This window comes from Haemaphysalis longicornis, unplaced genomic scaffold (genome assembly GCF_048455015.1).
Source record: "Haemaphysalis longicornis isolate Haplotype H1 unplaced genomic scaffold, Haemaphysalis longicornis Haplotype H1 scaffold_8, whole genome shotgun sequence".
Classification (NCBI taxonomy): domain Eukaryota; kingdom Metazoa; phylum Arthropoda; class Arachnida; order Ixodida; family Ixodidae; genus Haemaphysalis; species Haemaphysalis longicornis.
The window spans coordinates 93604504-93626008 of NW_027526445.1; the positions used below are offsets into that span (position 1 = coordinate 93604504).

At 47.7% G+C, this 21505-nt stretch overlaps 1 protein-coding gene across 12 annotated transcripts in view; it reads right to left on the minus strand.

Moving 5' to 3' along the window:
• The window catches only part of Snap25 (Synaptosomal-associated protein 25kDa), a 294533-nt gene that overhangs the window by 106630 nt on the left and 166398 nt on the right, over nucleotides 1-21505 (minus strand). For 4 of the 12 annotated variants that reach the window (XM_077680841.1, XM_077680844.1, XM_077680847.1 and 1 more), the window contains exon 1: nucleotides 12618-16227. The exons of 4 other annotated variants lie outside the window; for them this stretch is intronic. In XM_077680841.1, the coding sequence (XP_077536967.1) occupies nucleotides 12618-12752 (135 nt within the window). In that variant the 5' untranslated portion in view covers nucleotides 12753-16227. Of the gene's footprint in view, nucleotides 1-12617; nucleotides 16229-21505 lie in introns of those variants that run through there. 4 more of the 12 variants (XM_077680842.1, XM_077680848.1, XM_077680843.1 and 1 more) reach the window with 2 other exon arrangements.

The window sequence follows — 21505 nt, forward strand, 5'->3', positions numbered from 1 at the left end:
CTCGGCCTACACGACCGTTTTAAGTGCAGAGCCCTTTAGGCGCTTGCCTTGTCGTCCTAGCTCGTACGCTCGACTCAAGTATATAGAGCACCAAGGCGGCGTCCCGGGGTAACGCTGTTGGTACCCCAGGGGCTTCGAAAGCCAAGCGGTCTGTATAGTCATAAGCGTTCGAAACTCGTGAAACGCTGGCGCTTGTCATACATCTTCCCGTTGTTTAGCGCAAAGAAAACTATAGGTACCTTTGAGGAAAAATATACGTAATTCACCGGCAGCGGCCGCGTTGCTTTAGTTAAGGACGCCCGTTGGGTTGGTTTTTACGATGGTAAATTCAAAATGTGGCAGTGCAACGCCGGCACGTGCGGGGAGAAAAGCACAAAGAGAACAGAACTCCCGCTGGCGCAGTTTCAGGCAGGGGGGCGCGCGAGCACTGCGAAGGCGGGAAATTTGAATTGCATGGGGTGGTAGCAGTAAGCGGATAACGGCGGTACAGCCCATTATGGCGAATAACTGCTCTGCACTTCCGACAGCTTTCACATTGAGTGGACCGGCTTTAATTTTTTCATTATGAATGTGATGAGTTTTGCCAGTTACTGAACAGCGGAAGAAAAAACCTTAGGATGCGCCTAGGAGCAGGGGGGAAGAAGGCGAGGAAAAAAAAGTCGCAGCTCGCTTGATCTAGCTGGGGCATCGACAGCGACTGCGATCACGAGTTCGCCCTGTGAATAATACAGTTACTCTTAAACAGAGGACGACCCAAGCTTGAGTTCATCGCTACAATATGTATGCATAGCACACCTTCGTTGACACGCGTCGAGGTGATTATTCATGCCTTGACTATGTGTCGAGCTGATTTGAACAGCTGGGGAAAGAAGACGACTATGCCAAGCTCCGGCCCGAACTAGCATGGTGCTGCCATCCGCTCCTATTCAGGACTGCTAGCAAATCCTCCTAATACTCATTGATTTCTGTTTTGAAACACACTCATCATCGGGTAACCGCGCGGCAATATACATGATAACACGGCATAGCGCATGAACTTCCCCACCCGTCAAGTAGTTCGTTAAATTTGGGAACGCACGCCACGGCGCTACCTAAGTACCAACCTATATAGATAACTTGCACTAACGTCACTGCAGCTGTCATTGTGTACACAGTGTAAGGCTGTCAACTTATCTGCGCTCTTATCTCGAACAGCGCCGCGAAAGCAGAGAGCAGTGCTCCAGAAAGGACGGTGATGACGTCATGTGCAACCCATGGCAAGCACAAGCCTAGCCAAGTGAACTCTTCCAGAGAAACATAAGATGCTCCCCACGGCAGTCTACTAAGGCCGGGTTCAGACTGTTGCCGAAACTGTTGTATTATCTTTAAACAACAACGTAATTTCACGATTCAGCCAACCGAACTGAGTGACACGCTGTTTTTTTAGGTCTATAGCTCACGATATTGCTCTTATGACGGTAGTCTGAACATAGCCTAGCAATTACAAGGCAATGCTGCGATTAAAAAACAAAACAAAAACAAAACAGAAACAAAAATACAAGCGGAAGAAGAAAACGGCAGCCCACAGGAAGGCGATGAGAGCCCGAAATAGGCCGCCCGCACTCAAAATCGGGTCGGGTTCGACAACGTCGTTCCAACGAACTATTACCAGCAAATCACGCCGCCACCGCTACTGCACCGTTTATTTGCTCGTTAACGACCCCCGCCCCCCCCCCCCCCCCCCCCCCTCTTGTGCCCTTCCTCTTATTCGTCGTGTAATATCGTGTGCACTGCTGAGACACGCACGCCAAAACGCTTTCGACGTTGCCTGGCAACCACTGCGCGACTCTACGCGCGGGCCAGCCAGAAAACGCATAGTTAACGCAATTTCTAAAAAAATGAAAGTGCGCGTGCGGGATATGGATCGGCAAGATGGCTAAAATAGACACGCGAAATACTCATTTGGAATCTGAAGCGACGAAATATCTATGCACGCAGCACGATTTATTTAGTCACGCTGAGAATACGAACTGAGTTGCAAAACAGAACAGAGCGCAAAAAAAGCAATTGTGGTTTACACGCCTGCATCCGGTCCTGGCGGCTGAATAGTGGCAACACTTTTTTGTTGATTGGGACGAACCTCAGGCTGCGATAGAAACAAAAAAAAAAAAAAAATAAGAAGTATGACGATTAGGATACTCTCTAAGCTGAGTTCAAGCGCAGCTGTTTAGCCGTTCCGACTACGCAAAATATGTTCAAGCAAATAATTTGACGTGTGTGTGCGTATATATATATATATGGCACACTTTCATTCTTCACATATTACTCCTTTGGTGCAGCGGCAGACGCGGCAGTTTCTTCGTCTCAAGAAGTGATCACGGTATTGTCGAACCAACGACGGCACGCGCTGCAAAGTCTCTCTCTCTCTCTCTCGTGTGTGTGCGCGTGTGTGTGTGCGTGCGTGCGTGTGCGTGCGTGCGTGTGTGTCTTGCGCGGCCTCTGCTTACCGCCCTCCCCCTACACTTTTCACAGCAGAGCTGCTTAAACTTGTGCTTGGTCCGTTGGCGTGAGCAAAAAAAAAGGTACGAAGGAAAAAAAAAAAAAACCCGCGCGAGGCACCCAGCACGACGTTCGCGAAGTGGTTTATAAAAAAATACCGAGGGCACGTAAGCGTGCGCCTCGTGAAGAGCACCCAGCATCGTCCGGGCTTGTGCCACGTGGGGAGCTGCCGCCTTCGTATCGTCTTCCTCGGCGTGGCGCGGCGATCGCTACAGGGCTCCCAGAGAGCGTACCTTGGGCGGAGCGGTCCGTTACATGAGCTATTGCCGTGCTTAACTTATACCGGAGCTTAGTAATCCCGTCGTCATTATCCTTGCAGATTGCATCGCCACACATTGTTTTTTCATGGCTGAAGGAGCGACTTGTTTGCGGTTTTTGCTGTTTGTTGTTTTGTTGTACATTGTTGTTATGCACAACGGCTCCTGAGCCTAGTCAAGCCGCAGCTCGCAGCTTATAGCACAGTAGACCGTCCAGCGGTTGCTCTGGAAAATAAATGAAATGAAAATGAAATGAAATGAAAATGAACTGGGAATGGCAGCGACCCGGCGCGTTCCTACTTAGCAGCGCCGAATCCTTTCCAGTATCACCGCCGCAGCACGCGCGCACAGAAAAGCGCAGTTTTCCAACTCCGCCGGCTACACACGGCATGCTATCGTGCTTTTCCTTTTCGCCCTACGCCAGCTAATTCCCAGCTAGCAATTAGTTCTGCGCGTATGCGCAAACCGAGCAAAATGAACAAACAGCAGGAGGCTTGTTTGGTCAGCCAGTGAAACTTCATGCTAGTTATTCAACACTAGCTTCGGCAGGTGGTCATTAGAAGCGTACGCACCGTAGAGAAGAGAGCGGCGCGCTGTAATAAGCAGAGAACAGCAAGCGGCGACGAGCGCTTAAGTTACGCGCGCACCAGCGCTCCGAACGTCGACGACTCCGAGCGCTTTCGCGCTCTTTGTGCCTCCTATATTAATAGCGCTTCCACATGCGGGCACCGGAATTGCACGAAAGCGCTCCGAATGAAGCAGCGAATTGTAGATAGCGGAAGCGCTCTTGCCAAACGCAGGCGGCTTGCAGAGAAAGAAGCGCTAATTAAAAGTTTTCCCTTCGCGCTGTCCAATTCAACCAGGCCGCTGGGCCCCACTCAGTCAATCGCCTCCAAGATACCGCAAGGCCCGGAAAGGCAGGATGCTTATGATGATTCCGACTCGCACTCCAAACCCGTTCTTACGAATATGGCGATGGACACGCATCGAAGAAAACGGTTCTGCACGGCGCTGATTTCTTCCAGAAAAAAAAAAAAAAGCCCTCACGCGCATACGAGGTAGGAGGTGTTTTTTTCCCAATGCAGGCCATTTAATAGTGGAGGGGTGGTCAGAAGCGATTGCCTTCATCACGGCCAAGCTAACTATGCCGTGAATACTCCAGTTTTTTTGGCGGCGCGGAGAAAAGGACATCTCCTCCCGCGCACTCTCAAGGCAGTAAGTTCTGGGACCAGCAGCCTAATCTCGGGCTCTCGGGCCAATCGTCCTGCGAGGCCTAATTAGAAGGAACGCGCTCTTCGAATTAGTCCGGCAGTCTGGAAGACACTCGAGCCTGGGGGACGACAAACGTCTTCCCACGAGGGGCGCCATACTTGACGACGCAGTTTTATCGCGGAATAAGAAAATTAAAAAAAAAAGGAAAAAGGTCTCTGGGCGACGTGGCGGTCATTTCGCAAGCGTTGTGAAAGTTTAGAGCCCGGCTTAACGCGTATCTACTCGCGCGAGGGGCAACGGAGTGTGCATGAAATATTTGCCAACAGCGTCCCCTTTTCTTTTGCGCCAAATTTAGTAGCTAGCTGACAATATCCAAAGCAAGACAACCTTTAGCTACTATTCAGGGATTGATAACGAGCGCTGGAAGCAAAGCCGAACTGTTTATATTGAATGCTTACGTTCGTTTTGGAAAAATCCATCCCGCGTATTTTGTTCGAGCCAAAAACACACCACATTTCGGGCAACGGGTCTCGGGTTAGGGGGTATGACTGGGATGACCGCAAAACAGTAGAGATTGGCAACAGGGCAATACGCGATAATCTCTTGCCCCAAAAGTCTTTCTCACACACGGGAAAAGATTGTCACACACCGCTTATGATAATGATGATTGTAGGCTTTCATGGCGCAATGTCGACAAAGGCAAAGAGCGCCATAACGATATAGTGGCAGGTATTCATGGGATGCTCACATTCGATCTACCATTAAATGCATTGACAGTGGGTAAGAGGACGCCATTCTCTTGACCGCGGAGTCCTCGGTTCGGTACACGCCAGCGTCAAGACCCAGGTCACCACCCAAAAAATGCTACACATTAATAAGAAGTGAGCGTAGGAACGCAATAACAACAAAGAAAAACAGTACCACACGGCAACGCGTCGCCATCCAAAGCCAATGACAGCACGACGCAGATAGGAACGGTGGCGATATAAAAACGTGCGATAACGACTGCGGCCGGAGATGGGCCCGTAAAGGGGGCCAAACAATAACAACAATGGGTTCGTCCGTCGGAACGATAGACAACGGTCCCTGCCCAGAGGGAAGGCGTTCCGAAAGCCCTAACCCACCCCGGGACAAAGACGAGGACGAATGCGGGGCCATTCCCCAACGAGCCAGCTGTATTACCGTCGACAGAGAGTGTGCCGAACAATAGGGAGCGAACGCGGTATACAGGGGATCATCCCGGATGCGCGAAGCGGGAAGTGAGACGAGGCCCTTAGCGAGGGCGTCGGCAGCGGATGGATAGCTGAACGAGGCGATTTCCCGGGATGGGGATGATGGGGAGGATGGAGATGAGGAGGCGGACGGTGTCCGCGAGAACGGGGATAACGCTTGTGATGGAGTTGGCCGCTTCTATACGCTGTTATGAGGGATGAATTCATCACTGGGTTGGCTCGCCATTGAGTGAGTGAGTGAGTGCGAACGGACGGAGAAGCGACTGGAGAAGCCGAAAGATGCCGTGGGTGACCAGGGCAACAAGTGGGGAGGGAAAAAAGGAGAGAGAGAGAGAGAGAGAGAGAGAGAGAGAGAGAGAGAGAGAGAGAGAGAGAGAGAGAGAGAGAGAGAGAGAGAGAGAGAGAGAGAGAGAGAGAGAGAGAGAGAGAGAGAGAGAGAGAGAGAGAGAGCGGCATGTCGTCGCCCACATGCTACTCTGCGGGGACGGGGAGGAGGGAATAAGGGCGCAATAGGAAGTAATGCGAAAGAGAAAAAAAAAAGCAGCAATAAAAAGAAGAAAGAAAATTAAAAAAGAAGAAATGGGAGGTAGCCTGTGTGTTTGAGAACTTGAGCGTGTCACTTCAAAAGTCTCGATGGTTTCCACCGATGTCGTGGAAACAGTCGAATAATGGGCTAGCCTGACTTAAGAAACCCTACGATGAAGTATCAAATGTACCGCATGTTAGGAAACAGGTTACACAAAAAGAAAATGATTGACCCTTAGTGCCTTGCTTATGTGATTTGACAGCGAAGCCGCCAAAACGCCAACGAAGGTGTTTTTACAAAAGGAATGATGAGTGCGCCAAATTCAATTGAGGTTCCTTTATGTACGAGAGCACTGACCGGGGCGCAGTCAGAACAAGTGCGAGAAATTTAGCGCGACTGTTTCTAATTTCGATTTAGTATTCTTCGGAATTATTCAGCTTAATAAAACTTGCAACTTTAATTCTCGGAGGCAAAAATGGGGCTGTTCGGTCTATGACGGCTTTTTGATGCGCCCGGAATGGCTTAGGAACGGCAGCATTATGTTATCTGTATCGAAGCTGCAAATGGTAGTTATTCATATCATACCCGCTGAGGTATAATTTCCAATAGTTTTGCAGAGTCGTTTGAGCGATTCGCCATAAATAATTTGCCTCACGATAGTTCCAATGAAACACGATTTACATACAGCCCTTTTTCATAATCATGCTCGTCCCGTAAAAGTCTATGTATTGACGGCAGGGGTGAATTGGTAAATTATTCGCTATTCCACGGTGAACTAATTTATGCTAAATGAAACACGGCGTAATGATAGTTTAGTCTCAGTAAACAATTGCCTTTTCATCATCTCCGAGATATGCGTTGCTGATTGTAATAAAGGAGGAGGCTCGCACGGGCATGGGGGCACGGGCCTAGCTCGCGACTCGCGCTCGTGGCAGTGGGGTCCTAGTCAGCGCAGCGAACGGGCGACCGGCTCCCTTCTGGCTCCCTTCTTGCGTCGCATCCGCGACAATATGTATAGTACTACACTAGGAGCAAGCAGTCACTACCGGAAAAAGTTGGCTTTGCCGCAAAGCTGTGGTTCGTAATTTAAGGACGACATCACGAATGCGTGAGCCATACACAACTTCAATGTAAAAAAGAAGCGGTTACAAGTGTTCCAACTCCACACTGGTGTACGATTTATGCTCTTTCAGAGCTTGTAACTATTTATTTCACCTTAGAAATACGCATTTAGGAAACTGTTCCACAAATATGTAGGCGTGTTTTTGCTGTATATTCTACTGTTGTTTCATTTTGACATTTCTTTGGTATTGTGTTGCGCCATTTCTTTTTTTGCTTTTTTGTTCCTGGGCGCTTCAACCAAGGGTAAAAGCGTCCTTTCCTTTCTTTCAGAAAACGCATGTCTTGCCGAGGGACCACGATGTCTTTTATCCTCCTCCCCCACACAGGAAAAATCCGGGGAACAAATAAAACAGTAAAAAAGCGCCAACTTCCTTAATTTACGCCCCTAGATACAAATAAATCAGCCCGAAAAGGTCACGCCCAAGTACATGATGAACGTCACTCGGGTTCACACTTGAACAAACTATTGCGTTTCTGTCACGTCAAGCACACGACCCAAAAGGTCAAGTGAAGTCAACAAAAGGTCAAGTCAACGCATGACATCTCGACCCACAATCGAACGGCTGTCAACCTAGAGTAATGAAGAAACAAGTTTCAAAACTTCCTTCCACTTCGAGGACACGGTGCGACATCTAATATCGCTCCTTCAAAAAATCGCTTTTTTTCTTTCACCAGGGAGTTCGCTATGTTTAGCTGTCAGCGTTTCTCTTCTATTTCAGTTATACTTCCCAATAGTGCCACACCGCCATTCGATGGGCGCCGATCGATCAACGTCCACTTGAACGTCGCTGACGTGACCCGAGTGAAAAAATAACGGGGGCAGAAAGTTAATCAACCGGCCACCCAGCCACACGTGACTCGCGTTCGTCTGCGCTCGTCTTGACACCCGGAACGCCAGCGCGCGAAATTTAAAACAGGAATTGATTAACCCCGTCGAGCAAGCAGGTCACATCTCTAAAAAAATAAAATGATGGTCGGTAACATATTCCAGAACCCCCGTAATAAATTCGAACTTCAACTTTTTGAAATTTTAATTGCCACTTTAACATACACTTTAACCATCACAAGATGCCAAGTTTCTTGCACCTCACGAATATCTATGTATGTGTATGCGGCCATGTAATTTTACACATCTGTATTAGTTCATGTAAATACATAAGATCATATATTTATAAACATGTGTATTTATGTACATGTGGGAAAAGACACATGTGTACATGTATCTAAGTAGGTTGGTGCTCTTATAAATACCGAGCTGTCAAATTGCTCGAGATCCTTTTCTCCCGCTCTACCCATCTCTTTACTTGTGCTTTTTCTGTGACATATTCGCACTGTTTTGACATTACGTGGATTAATAATTTGTTTTTTCATTGTATCATCCGTACGCATTTATTTTTGTTCAGAGACTGCGCCCATTCTTCTTTTTTGTTATTAATCCTTAAGCAGTGTTCTTCGCTTCGGGATCCCTGTCTGTATACAAATGTTACGTTATTTTCCTCCTGAAACGTTCCGTATTTTCGGAATTATGGGAATGCGGAGTACACTCATAGCATGACACAAATCCGCCACAAAACAAGAAAGACTTTTGAGAAGCACATTAAAATAAAACAGTGCACGCCTATTGAAAAATTTGACACATGTTATGATCACTAGAACCGCGAAATCATTGTCCGTATGAATTCCGTATATACGGAGTATAGGGAAATCATACGGAACGTGATTTTGCGTATTATTGAAGATAAAAACACGAAAACTGTGCCAAACGTTCATATCGTGCGAACTCATATGATTCCGCTGTTTGTGGAACTAATATCTACATTCATTACGCTTCGGGGCGTAACACTCCGTATGAACTCCGTACTCCCATTATTCCGTACACACGGAACTTTTCAGTGGGGTTACTATAATAAAGTGAAACAATCTAAACTGAACTGAAACTGAGCCCGCCAAGCATCAGCCATGTTTATCCGCTGACGTAGTTGAGGGCTAGTAATTAACGCAGAACATGTTTCTTTTTCACTCATCCCCGTAATTCTTATTTTCTGACTACAGTTACAACAATACTCCCGCAATATTCCCTCCTTGTATGCGTGGTTTGTTTTGCCGCACACAGTGATCGCCATTTGACGGTGTACAATTTCGGTACGTCACGAAATAGCCTGATAACAACAAGAAAGACAAATAAAAAAAAAACGACTAAAGCTCTCTACAGGGAAACTGGCTGATAGTGCTCAGTATCCATAATTGAATCAGCTAATTGAATCAGCTCAGTCGTCTATTCTGTTCAATTGACCGGCCCGTCGATTGTATCTGTGCCCTTCGGATCAGCCAAACGCACTTGCATGTATCGTTTTCGTCGTGTTTGGCGCCCCTGATGACAGCGCGAGGCTGAGTCCTTTGTTTCATCTTTGGTTTTCGTACTGCTTTCATCTCGCCTCTATCGGAAGCTGTTTTTAAACCGGCGCTTTTCGCTTAGTTCCGCAAAAACAAATCCGACGTGAATTTTGATGACGAAAACAACGTAATTTTCGTAATACCGCTCAAACACCCCCACCTCAACTAGGAAGTTGATTGAATGATTGCTTGATTGTAGGGTTTAACGCGCCGACGCAACGCAGGCGATGAGGCGCGCCGTAGTGGAGGGCTCCGGATTAATTTCGACCACCTGGGGATCTTTAACGTGCGCCGAAATCTCGTACACACGGGCGTTTTTGCTTTTCGTCTCCATCAGAAAAGCGACCGCCGCGGCCGGGAATCGAACCCGCGACCTCGTGCTCAGCAGCGTCAACTAGGAAGTAATACCGGCACTGCTACACATTCAGCAGCAGTCATTACGGACAGCACTTCGGTCCTGCCGGCAAGCGAACTTTACGCCTAGTAGCTCGCGCGTCAAGCGTCCGTACGCCACATGCTCTCCGTCCAGTGCAAAGCGTACTTTTTAAAGCCAAAGCTTTCTAAAGCGAAAGCTTTCTTAGTGTGACCGATTGCGTATAACGCATTTCCCCAAAGATCCGTTGGTCGACCGAGAAGCTCCGATAAGGTTTCTGGACGCACGGCGCGTGCGTGAAACCGGACCGGGCTTCCATTGTATAAAAGCGCTTGCTCGAAAATCGCGAAAAAAGGAACGCTTCTAGATAAGACCGTACACGCGTCGATCATGAAAAAGGGGTACAATAGTATGCCGCGTCGTATATCATAAAACACGTATCGGTATACATTTACATCGTTCGTAGATGCGTCTACTCAGTGCGCGAAGGGATCGTCGCATGCCGGGTTCGTTCTTCGTTTGCCATTTGGGGCCTTGAAGGTTTGGCGATCGATTGAACGCATTTCCCTCGGCTAGAACGACGCTTTTCCGCTTCTCGCAACTTTCTCAGGATGGTAAAGCTTTTTAACACCTGCTATTCGGAAACGAAGCACTTCTACATAATACACAAAATGTATACCAATTTTGAGCATACCTTGTAGTTCTAGGCCCCCTTAAGTTCATGCTACTGGGGTGGCGCAGCTGTTGCACACCCGCTTGTGCGACTACAGCACCGGTCCCAGGATCCCAGGTATACTTGGCGTTTTACAGAGTGTAGCTACCCTTGCGCACTCAGACGCGCCATGAAGGTAGGCTTTGGATTAATTTAAACCCCGTGGAAATATTCAATGCTCACATAAACCCTTTGCAAACAGTTTAATGTTACCTTTACCGTTTTCACCTTTATCTTTACCTGTTAATTTTTTTTTACTTTTATCTTTTTTCGTTACCATACCTTGACATTTACCTTTCCTTGCTTCTTTTACCTTTACCTTTCCTTTTAATTTCTTTTTCTTCATTAGACAAACATACACCACGGCCGCCGTTCACAAGTGATTACTCTTTGTCCAGTTAGGGTAATAACCTTGCACAACAGAAGATAGAGTAGACAACAAAAGCCTTCTTTACGCGGCTGTGCGCTCTCCAAATTTGCTGCGCCCGTTGCCGATAAAAACATCCTGACCACAGTATTGTTCAAATTCCAAATCTCCCCCGTGGAATACCATACGTCTTACGCGGCAAAGCCAATCAACATACACGACTATGAAGGAACACCTTTGCGCTGAACACGAATTCTGCTTGAAAACTATCGCTAAGGATCTCAATCGTCGCAGCGATGCTGTTAGCGAACGACTTTCCAGATGAAGTTCTTTGCGATAGCGACGCGTCGTGAATAAAAGAAAAGAAGCAAAGAAACAAAACTGCCGTGTAAACGGTCTATGCTTATCAAAAGGCCAGCGGCTGCGGATGAACAATGCTAGGAGACAAAGGGTTCGCGATAAAGTAACTCCGGCTCAAAATTGCAATGTTCCCAGTTGCAGTACGCCCCCCATTGTTCGCTGTGCACACACGTTGCTTAGCGAAGGCGAACATATTGCATTTCAAAGCGAAACACAACGTTATCGCTATCGCAAGCCTTGTCGCTAACGAGAATGACTAGCTTGCAACAAATCGGTTCCCGGTTACTCCGAGACAAAGAGTTCACTCAACCCGCGGCGCCGGCGATAAGGTTAAATTAGTAACGCGGTTCAGTGTTTCTGGAACTTCTTGGGAGAACGCCTCGTTGAAACATCAATACGGTCGTAATTTATTAAGAATCTGTGCAGGGCTCCAGATGTATTTCACTTACCCCTGGTTGTCCGACGACGTACAGCCATGAGCAAAGGCTTATGGACCACGAAAATGGCAAGTTTAGGGTATTTTTCTTCCGGCAGCAGGCCACAAACTATGGTATGCATGCGAGATGTATAATTACTGAAATATTGCAAAAATACTGCACGTAATACCCAGGACTGCTGTACGGCAGAGAAATAACCCAAAATTGGTGCTTTCGTGGCCCGTAAATTTCTGTTCTGGAAGGTACGTAAGTATCTTGTTCAGCTCGCCTCTGTAGCGGTAATCGTAAAACGTGACAAAAAAATGTTACCGTCTATAACTCCTGCGTTAAAAAAAGGACTTCACCACGGCGGCTGTTGCAAGGTAAAAACGACTGTTTCAGCGTTCCTTTGCACGTCTGCACGCTAAGGGTGAGATACGGGGAATTTCAAATAAAACAAACCTACTTTCACGCAGCGTTGTGGCTCAGTCTGTGACTTCGTGACATTCGGAAATTGTGCGTCCTTTCACGCGTTATACCGACGAGGCAATTTGAAGGATTCTTCGAGCCCAGCAAATTACCCTGTCGACCGCATGCGCAGTTTCGCTTTTCCCCGAATGATTTACCCGGAAACACTTTCGAGGTGATAAAATTGATGCCTTACCAGATTCTATGTACGCCGGAAATTTTATTTCCACAAGAAGCCATATTTTGGTTAGGGTTGGCTTGCATAAACTTTGAAAGCCACACACACTGAGTTCTCCAGACGAAATAATGACTACACACTACGACATATGTATTACAAATTTGCCAGATAGGCCGTAACTGAGAACTAATGCAAAAATAGCTTTCTTTTTTGCCCCGATGAGGAAAGAGGGGTGCGGGGCGGGTGAGAAGTTTGTCCACTTAAGTACTAGCTTGGATTTACTTTTATAAGCAAGTTAGGAGGCATTTCAACGTCGCCCGAGCACCTTTCTGTAACACTTATCGGGGAGAAGAACGTGATGTCACTGACCAACTATAGGGCACCGCAAAAAAAAAAAAAAAAAAAAACGAAACTTCGTTCCCCACAAATCGCGCTGTGTCTGGAAGGCAAAAGCGTACTAACCTCCGTCGTGCCATCGTCAATCTGTTGCTGCAACGTCTGCGCGGTTATGGGTCCGCCGCCATTGGCAGCCGCGGACGGGTCGAGGCCGTCCTTCGACGGCACCGCAGCCGAAGCCGCGGCCGTTTTTAACACCATCTTGGCCCGCTGTCACTCCAGCACACGCACAACACAGAGAGGTCGCAAAGCGATATTTCTCCACCAGCAGTAATCCACGGTATGGCACAGCCGACGTTCTTCCGCGCGTAGCGCACAGTTAACGGCCGCAGAAGATTCGATTTCTCCTCGACGGCGTCGTCTGAAGGGGCAGAAAAAGTTGTCGTTTGGCTCACGATGTCCGAAGAAAGGCCAAGCTGCGCTCGGAGGAGCAGACGACCGAAGTTGGTTGCTCGAGTGGCAGATTTAAAAGGCTTTTTCCGTAATTATTAGTTTCGGAGGCGGCACAAATTGGAGTCCGCAGGGCTTCAACAGTTCGAACCTGTCTGGAGACGGAGTACAACTGACACTTGACCTAGGGAAACTTGAGGAAAAGGAAGCGTTTACCAGACTGACTCGTCCTTTACGGTCAAGGACCAACGAGGGTGATGGGGAAGTTTTAGGTAAAGCGATCAAAAACAAACTGTAAGAATGATTCGATTGCCTGGAATATATATGAGCGTTTAACGACGAGGGAAACCACTTCAAAATATCAACCAGACTTGCCGTTTACAACAGGTTGAGCCTCCCGAATTACAATCGGGATAAATGAGTACACTGCTTTTTATAAGTTAATTCGCCATCTTTCGGTTAATTAAGAAGATACCCCAAAAGTTTCCTGGGACAGTTTTTTCGTCACGTGTACGACTCAGTTTTTCCTCGCGAATAACAATAAAAAAGCTTCCGAGAGTCAGAAGACCGCCAAGTTTCTCGTCATTCCCGTATACAAAACTACCAGTCGAAACTATTTCTCTGCGCGGGTAGAAAAATAAAAACGGCTACGCGGAAATGCCGCCCAATATTAAGCTCTTGCGATATACACGCTCTGTATTGCCTGCGACGATGACAGGTGATTGGGGATGCAGTTAGTGATGGCCCTCGACAATTACCCTCGCTTATTTCAGAAAACCAAACCTATTTATTCCCGGTCCGATTTCGCATCTTTAACGCTTCGACGCAGGCTGAGGTTACTTTGAGGAGTGGCTGAAACGACCGTGGTTCTACGACCAACAACTCTGCGGCATTAAATGAGCAATCGCAGACGTCAAAGAGAAAAAGAAAAGAACAGCGACGGGCCTAAGACGCAACCCTACACAACCAGCCTCGACAGAATAAAACTCTAAATCCCGTTAACTCTGCTCTTTCGTGGAAACGCAAGCGAAGTTGCTCAACCGCGGAGAGAATACGAAAGACTCAAAGTCGGTTACCAGACGCAAATCCGCGATTGGACCACGCTGTCTCGTCTCCCACCTCGCGAGTCTTTGGAAAAGTTCTTAAACTCGTTTAAACTAAGTTGCAAAAGTGCAAATCGCTGCTCTTAACCCGTCGGTGAAAAGAACGCTGCTGAAGCGTGAAACGTTCAACCTAAGAGGCTTAGCCCCAAGAAAATCAACAAGGGGTTTCGGAAAAACCGTCGGCTAAGTAACTCGTTCGGATGGAATAATGGGTGAGAGCAGGAATGAGTAAAAAGCTGCAGCAAATCTAGGGCGTTAGAAGAAGAAAAAGAGGGAATAAATGCGGTTCGCGCGTTCACAGAAGCGTTCAGACGAGATTGAGCAAAACTAGGACGAAAACACTTTCAATCTTAGTCTCAGACGAAGAGACTCTTCAACCTGCCAGAACGAAGCAGCGACGTCGCCTGCGTTGCCGGAGTTTCACGAAAGTAGGCGAAGGATTTGCCAGCTTCTGTCAAGTGGGGAATAGCTCGAGAGGCGCGAAGGATAAACAAGCGCTTCTCGCAAAAAGCGCTTAACGGAGCCGACGCAAACCAGCGGACACAAAGCCAAGAAGATTATCGCGCACGCCTTCCCTGCGAAACAGATTGGACGAGACCAGGCTGCCAAGAACGCGGCGCTGGAAAGTTGACTGTTAACTTTCCTTTCGGGCGAGGGGATAAAGGAATTACCTCGAACCCAACAATAATTCCGCTCAACAGGTATGCACTTAAAATACAACGCCTGCTTCTTCGGCCACGACACAAAGCAGCGCTTGCGTAAACACTTTAGTCCCGGTTATCTTTTTTGCCCCACTTCCAGCGGTGTCGCCAGCGGCTTGCAAACAATGACCACACACTCCAGACACGACCGCCGAAGGCCGGCTTCGCGGCGTTGACTCGGAGAGGGGTGCAGTCAAATACACAATCCTCTCTCTCTCTCTTTTGGTGAGAGTACTGCGTATGCACTGGCGAGAGCAGTTACACCACGAAGACGAAGTCTTCGTAAGAGGTCGTAATCCCGGTCGAGAACGCTTTTCCAATTGAGGGGGTGTGCATCAAACCACGCACGCCGAATCAGTCGACGAATATGCACTGACACTTTTGAAGCACTCAAACGAAGCCTCTCTCGGGTAAGAGCAGTAGTTCCGGTGACACGGGAATACCTGGCAAGTTAATAATCCTTGTAGCCAGCGGTGAGCTGCCGTAAATAATGAGTACCACAAAAGCGTGTGTAGTGGGGTCCCCTGTTGCGATACAGAAAAAATTCTCTGAACGTCGTTTTCCTTGTTTATTTACTGCTGCAAGAGAACGAAGCCCACTAACAAGAAAAAAAAATGCAGCGAAAACTCGCGTTCGGTGTTTTAGAACAGAACTTGGCGACTCCGTATCACGCTCTCCGGATGCTAGAGACGGCGCAGCAGAAAAGGGGCATTTGAATCCAGGATGCCTGCAGACAACGGGTCTCGAAATTGTTGTTCGGGTCTTCTGTGGACGAGGAGGGTATACAGAACCAGAAAATAGGGAGAGCGGAGCTCAAATACGCCCCAACTATGCTCTTTCTTTCCCGTCGGCACGCTTTACCCGCGGTGCAAGATATCTCCGGTGCAGACACTGTCTTCCCCGAAGAACGCCTCCACTCCGTATCGCAAAAGGAAATGCGTCCCACTTGGTCACAGTTTAAACACACGTTTTTTTCCTTCTTTTGTAGCTTCCAGGTGTCCGACGAAAACAGGGTTCCCCAATCGGTATTGCCCAACTGACTCGCACAAACACTGCGCACTCCCTCCTGTACTACTGTCCGTCCGCTTGTAAGTTCTTTCAGCAATTCCCAGTTCTGCGAACAGCAGAAGACGCACAAAACAAGTTCGCCGAACTTGACCGCCTATTGAACATCGACAAACACTCCCCCACGAATTCGCCCTACAAAACGTCCCTTGCTCCACTCTTCCGTTGCAGTCCGTTGCTTCCACTCGAAATAAAACAAACAAACAAAAAACAACCCGGCGAATGTCTTCTAGGCTGGTTCACAGGGAGTTCGCATTCCCCGGTTTCCTGCGACGCAGACGAAACACGCTTCGTTGCCTGCTGTTAGTAGTTGCGGACGACGGCGAACAGGTATGGGGAGCCGCGTCGTTCGGAGGCATGTTTGCGCCAGATGGCCCAGCCGTCCCAAGCACGACCAAACTCGCGTCTGACCACCGGGCAACACACGCGCGCGCTTAAATTCGCGCCGCCACGCACGGGCGAGGAGGAGAGCCCCGAGGGAGGAGGACGATGGGAGCGGAGAAAGCGGGACGCAGACAAGCGCGGCCGCAACGCGCATGCGCGCGGAGGGAACGTCACGCACGGCGCTGGCGCTCCGCACCAGAGCGCGCGGCCGCATAGCAGACGACAGTGGAGTTTTCGATCTGTGCAAGAAGACGTGGGGCGCGTGACTACAAGGCCACTTTCCCTTCGTGTCTGGGAAAGAGGACGTAGTTCCTTTTTCTTTCTCTATTTTTTATCTTATGGTTCTAGGAACTAAACGAAAGGACGAAGAAAATTGGTGGGAAATATGCCACCCGCTGTTTTCAAGGCCGAGTGGAAGAAATTTATGGCAGATTTCACAGCCGTTGTTTCTGAACTCTTTAAAACTATTTTTTAGACTCAAGCCACCTTGATAAAAGGAAAAAAAGATGTCTAACTGTCATTTACGTCCCTGGAAGTCAACTTAACTACGAATTTCTCGTAGATATAAAGTCATATAGCGCAGCAGCAGGTCATTGCCGGCGTTGCAAGGCTTGTTGTCGTAAAATACCACACCGTATCGAGTAGACGGCTCCGTCGCAGAAAGCATTACAGAATAAGTGAGCTTGATAAAACCCGTATAGGCGCCGAAATTCCTTTGAACCGAAAATGCCTGAATTAGTCACCCTAAACTAAGCTAAAACTAATATTCTGGTTCTCAGTCGGAATCACGGACCAACGTTTCCTGTAAAGGGTGCACCACCCCGTACAGGGTCATATGGCGGGAAAGCCAAACTTACGAAGTGCTAATGGTGGACCGAATTGACCAAATGATGGACCAAATGATGGCCGTCTGTAGTTCAAGCCATGTAATATTGTATGGCACTATGTTAATACAGATTATTACCAGTGCATCGGCTTACACGTAATGACGGGGAAATAACGTCGGGTGCCATTTCTAGAAACGAGAAAAGTAACTACCACACCGGCTTGCGATTGGATTCGAGGGAAGTTTTTAACGCACTTTTAGGTTGACATAAAAAAGAAGCGCATATTCGGGAAGGAAATTAGAAGACCAGTTTAGAAGACTCTAAACTCTCCATCTCGAAAAAAATTTGCGTAAGGCAGCAAGAAAAGTAATCGGAAAACTGCGGCTATTCTTTCCTTAATGCTTCTGAAGCGAGTCTCAGGTCTTAGGAAACAGAAACAAGCGAAGATGTTGGCGTTTTACTGATTGCTTTACTACGCATATTTAGGCCTCACTGATTTCAAAATAAAACGACTCCATGTTGGACGAATATCGATAAATACAAAATTAACGCACTGAAAAATGACACGTTAACTAAACTATCTGTGAAACAGAAATGCCGTTGCAACGCCTGTCTTCGGCGCCCCTGTAATATTGCAGGTGACTTATTTGCGTAATTTTAGGGGCAAAGCACTTTAGGTGTTCGGCCTGTCAGCGTCTCCTGTCGTCTTATGTAGTCACGGTACTAAAACACCGGGACACTCCTTTTCCAGCACCTCGCTCTAGCCCGTTTCCTATCAATGGGCAAAAAGCGTACTAAAAGAAGGCATCGGGACACCCGTTTTCCAACGCCTCGAGCTACTTCTTAGCATACTTCCTAGCATGATGCGGCGTATGACACAAAGACAACTTACGGCCAGTCTGTCTCTCAATTAATAGCATAAATTGGGTTCAACTCAAGAGACGGCGCCTCTGCCTCTGCAAGCGTGCGATTGCTTCTATCACCGGCGCTTTCCGGCGTCCAATCAGAGCGCGCCATGTGGCAAGAGACACTTACAATCGTTGAATACACTTACACACTGCATGCTTCACCCCTTCCTAGGTTTCACGTTAGTGATGCCAGGATTTTTTTTTTCCTTCACGAAGGACAGCAGTCGCTCAAAAGAAAACGGCCCTCCAGTGTCCCACATCACAGATGAGATGGCAGCCCAACGCAGACCGATCGGAGAGACCCAAAGCCACATATCTCCAACGCACATTTCATTTTTTTTTGCAATTTGTATCGGGATAACATATATCGCAATATGAGACGTGTACATACGGAACGCTATTAAAACTTTGCGCCTATTAATACGGAATTATTAGCTCTCAGTTAATTATGCCAAGAGCACGGGAAATTCATCGGGTAAAGAAATGGAATTATTGCCGCTGAGATGTGGCCCGCGATGTGCTGACTAACGGACACGTACTCAAAACGTTCAGGGCTCAAGTCAGACTACGCCACGGAAACAGAACCACCCGAAATTTTCTAACACTTCCCATCCCGCCAGGCTGGTGAGAGAGAGAGAGAGAGAGAGAGAGAGAGAGAGAGAGAGAGAGAGAGAGAGAGAGAGAGAGAGAGAGAGAGAGAGAGCTGCGTGTGTACACGAGGCTCTTCGCGGGCACAGGGGTGACAGCGCCCAACACACGTGACAGCTCGCTTCTCCCGCTATTATTTCCTCGTTGGCGGTGTTGTGTCAACACCGAAGCGCCTTGTGCTGTCCCACGACACCCGATGGGCCTCCCAAGTCACGTGGAAAGAAGGGCTCTACGTGGCGAGTGGAACAAACAGCTGTCATCGCCGTATTTGTCCAAGTTGGCCCTACAAGGTGCATCAGTGGGCTTTACGTCCCGTGTTTCTGTCTTCGCCAGGACCTTGGTCTAAAGTACAACCTCGCGTGTGGATGACGTTCATACAAGGGCGGGTCAAAAAAGCGGTAAACGTCCCCCAAAGTCACCCCTAGAGTCGCCCTCCAGGGTGGTGGCCTGTCCTGCTGAGTGCCAGGGGCGTATTGCAGACCAAACCACGTGCTTCCTTTCAGCTTCACAGTTCTTCCCCAGTTCTCACGAGTCACTACTTGAACGCGTGTCTTGTTTCTGTGCGAGCTATCTGTGTGTAAGTTGTGTATGTATATAAATATCCATTTTTATTCCTGCTTTTATCGGCGACTCAGGGTTGTTTTTAAACTTTTGTGTCGCAGCCCTTCCTTTTCCTCACCTTATCTCTCACAACCTCTTTCTGGATGCTCTATAATTGTCACATATTCTTCCATTGGTGATAGCGATTGCTCTGTTTCACTGAATACATAGACGGGTGTACTATGATACACATTCTGTGAAATATCTGCTAAAGTTACAATGCTGCTAACACACTGCGTAGGGAGCCGAGGACCTCTGTCAGGCCGTCTGTGCTTTTAGTCCCAGTCTCCTTTCCCTTGACAGGAAATAAAGGCTTTCAAATGAAATGAAATGAAATCAGATCAAATGTTTCACAGCCTGCGGGATTCTGTCGCAGACGGAGTGCCCCCTGTAAAGGGTGCACCGCCACGCAAAGACCATAGCTAAGGAGAAGCCGAACCTAGCACCAAGAATACTGTTCAGCGAAGCACAATTTCTCTGATGGCGACAGGAAACGAAAACCCTAAGTAAAAGATAGGCGCATGTTAAAGATCTCGAGGTGGTCGAAGTGGTCGAAATCAATCCGGAGCCCTCCACTACAGTTTAACGCATAACCCCGGTGCACCTTCGGCACCTCTAAAATGAACGTTTTTCGATCAACTTCGCAGAACTACCTTGTGTAACTCAAGGGATTTCTCATCGTAATAACGAATATGGCGGCGCTTATATACCAACATTATAAAGGTTGGGATAAGAAAATAAAGAAAAACCCGCTCCCTTCGAGCTACCTCGCCAGCTAACGACAGTTTCTTGTAGAGCATTTGAGTGCAAGTGGAGCGGTCTCCCCGACCGCGCACGGCACAGTAAAATATACATACAATAACCCAAAATATATTCCGAATAAATATTTCAATAGAAACAAAAAACTCTCTAAGAGTGGCTGATTTCTTCGTGCCCGGATGATAGAAGTTCCACACCTGTATGCAGATGAGTTTCATTATTCCTTCTGAAGGCATCATCATCACGTATGGAGTTTTGAAGGCAAGAAAGAATTATTGAAGATGCTTTTTTATAGCTACATTGGCACGCGCGTTGGTTTTTCGTACTCAACTACGAGGAAGCGAGTGCACCAGAAACTGATTCCTGGGGATTTTGGCTACGACGAGAATATTAGTATGTTCGAGTGATAGGGAGTAGATAAAGAATAACTCGAAAGTGGCAAATCTGCTAAGCCTGCGTTCTTAGAAATAAGGACGCTGACCATACAAGACACGACGTTCGAACAATCCGCACTGTGTTGCCTTTTTTTTTTTTTCTTAGTTGATCTTCACTGCGGTCAGAGCGTATTCACACTCGCGAAACGTGCGTTGTATGACAACACAGGAGCAAAAAATATATTTGCCATTCGGTTGCATAATCGAGGACATTTTCGTTTTACTTCCCCGTATTCCCATTCGATGCGGCCCGAAAATTTCGCCACTCGTGAAAATCTTAATAAAACTTCAATGCCTCGCCCGCCTTCTTGTCGACACATTGTATATACGTTCATTTTTAAAGTCCGCACCACCTCGAGGAGAGGCTCTCACGACGTCATTTGTCATACTTCTGAAGTCCGAAGCGGCTACAAAAAGCAAGCGAAACAGGAAAACGACATTTTTTTTTTGTTTTTGCCTCATCCTATTCGGAGTCCGATTGTTTTGTTTTTGCCTCATCCTATTCGGAGTCCGATTGTCTTTTTCTTTATATCGACGTCCGTTCAACGCCGGCTTTACCCCGGGGAAAAAGATGGGCCCACACGGACGCGATTTATTGTCACAACGAGTGTGCTCACGAAGCGGAATCTTTGGGAGGAAATCGATAAACTCGAGGGGAGATTTAGAGATGCCAAAACCAGCACCGAATGACGAAGCCGAAGCCAGGAGCCAGACCAAAAGCCACTGCTTAGGGAGGACAAGCACGAACGTCGCCCATACATAACGGACAAACTGTTTTTACTGTGGTCGTTTTAAACTTCACACCTCCGCTGGAACGTGGCATTTTGAAAGATCACACGAGAGAAAGCGAGCAAGGTAGGTATGAAACGAGGGCGGGTCGACAGAAAAAAAAAAAAAAAAAAGGGAACGTATCTTTCCATACTTGAATTTTTAGAGGCGCTTTTTCAGGGCTGTTAATCTTGGTTAGCAGCGCCCTGTCACGCCGACAAAGACACGGTAACGATGGAAGAAGGTGAAGATAAAAAGGTCCTCCCGTATACGCCGACTGCGGATACAAAGTATACGGATAAGCGGACGGTCGCCGGACTGTGATGTGGAGATCACGCAGACGTCGACGAATTCAGCTGCTGTAAAC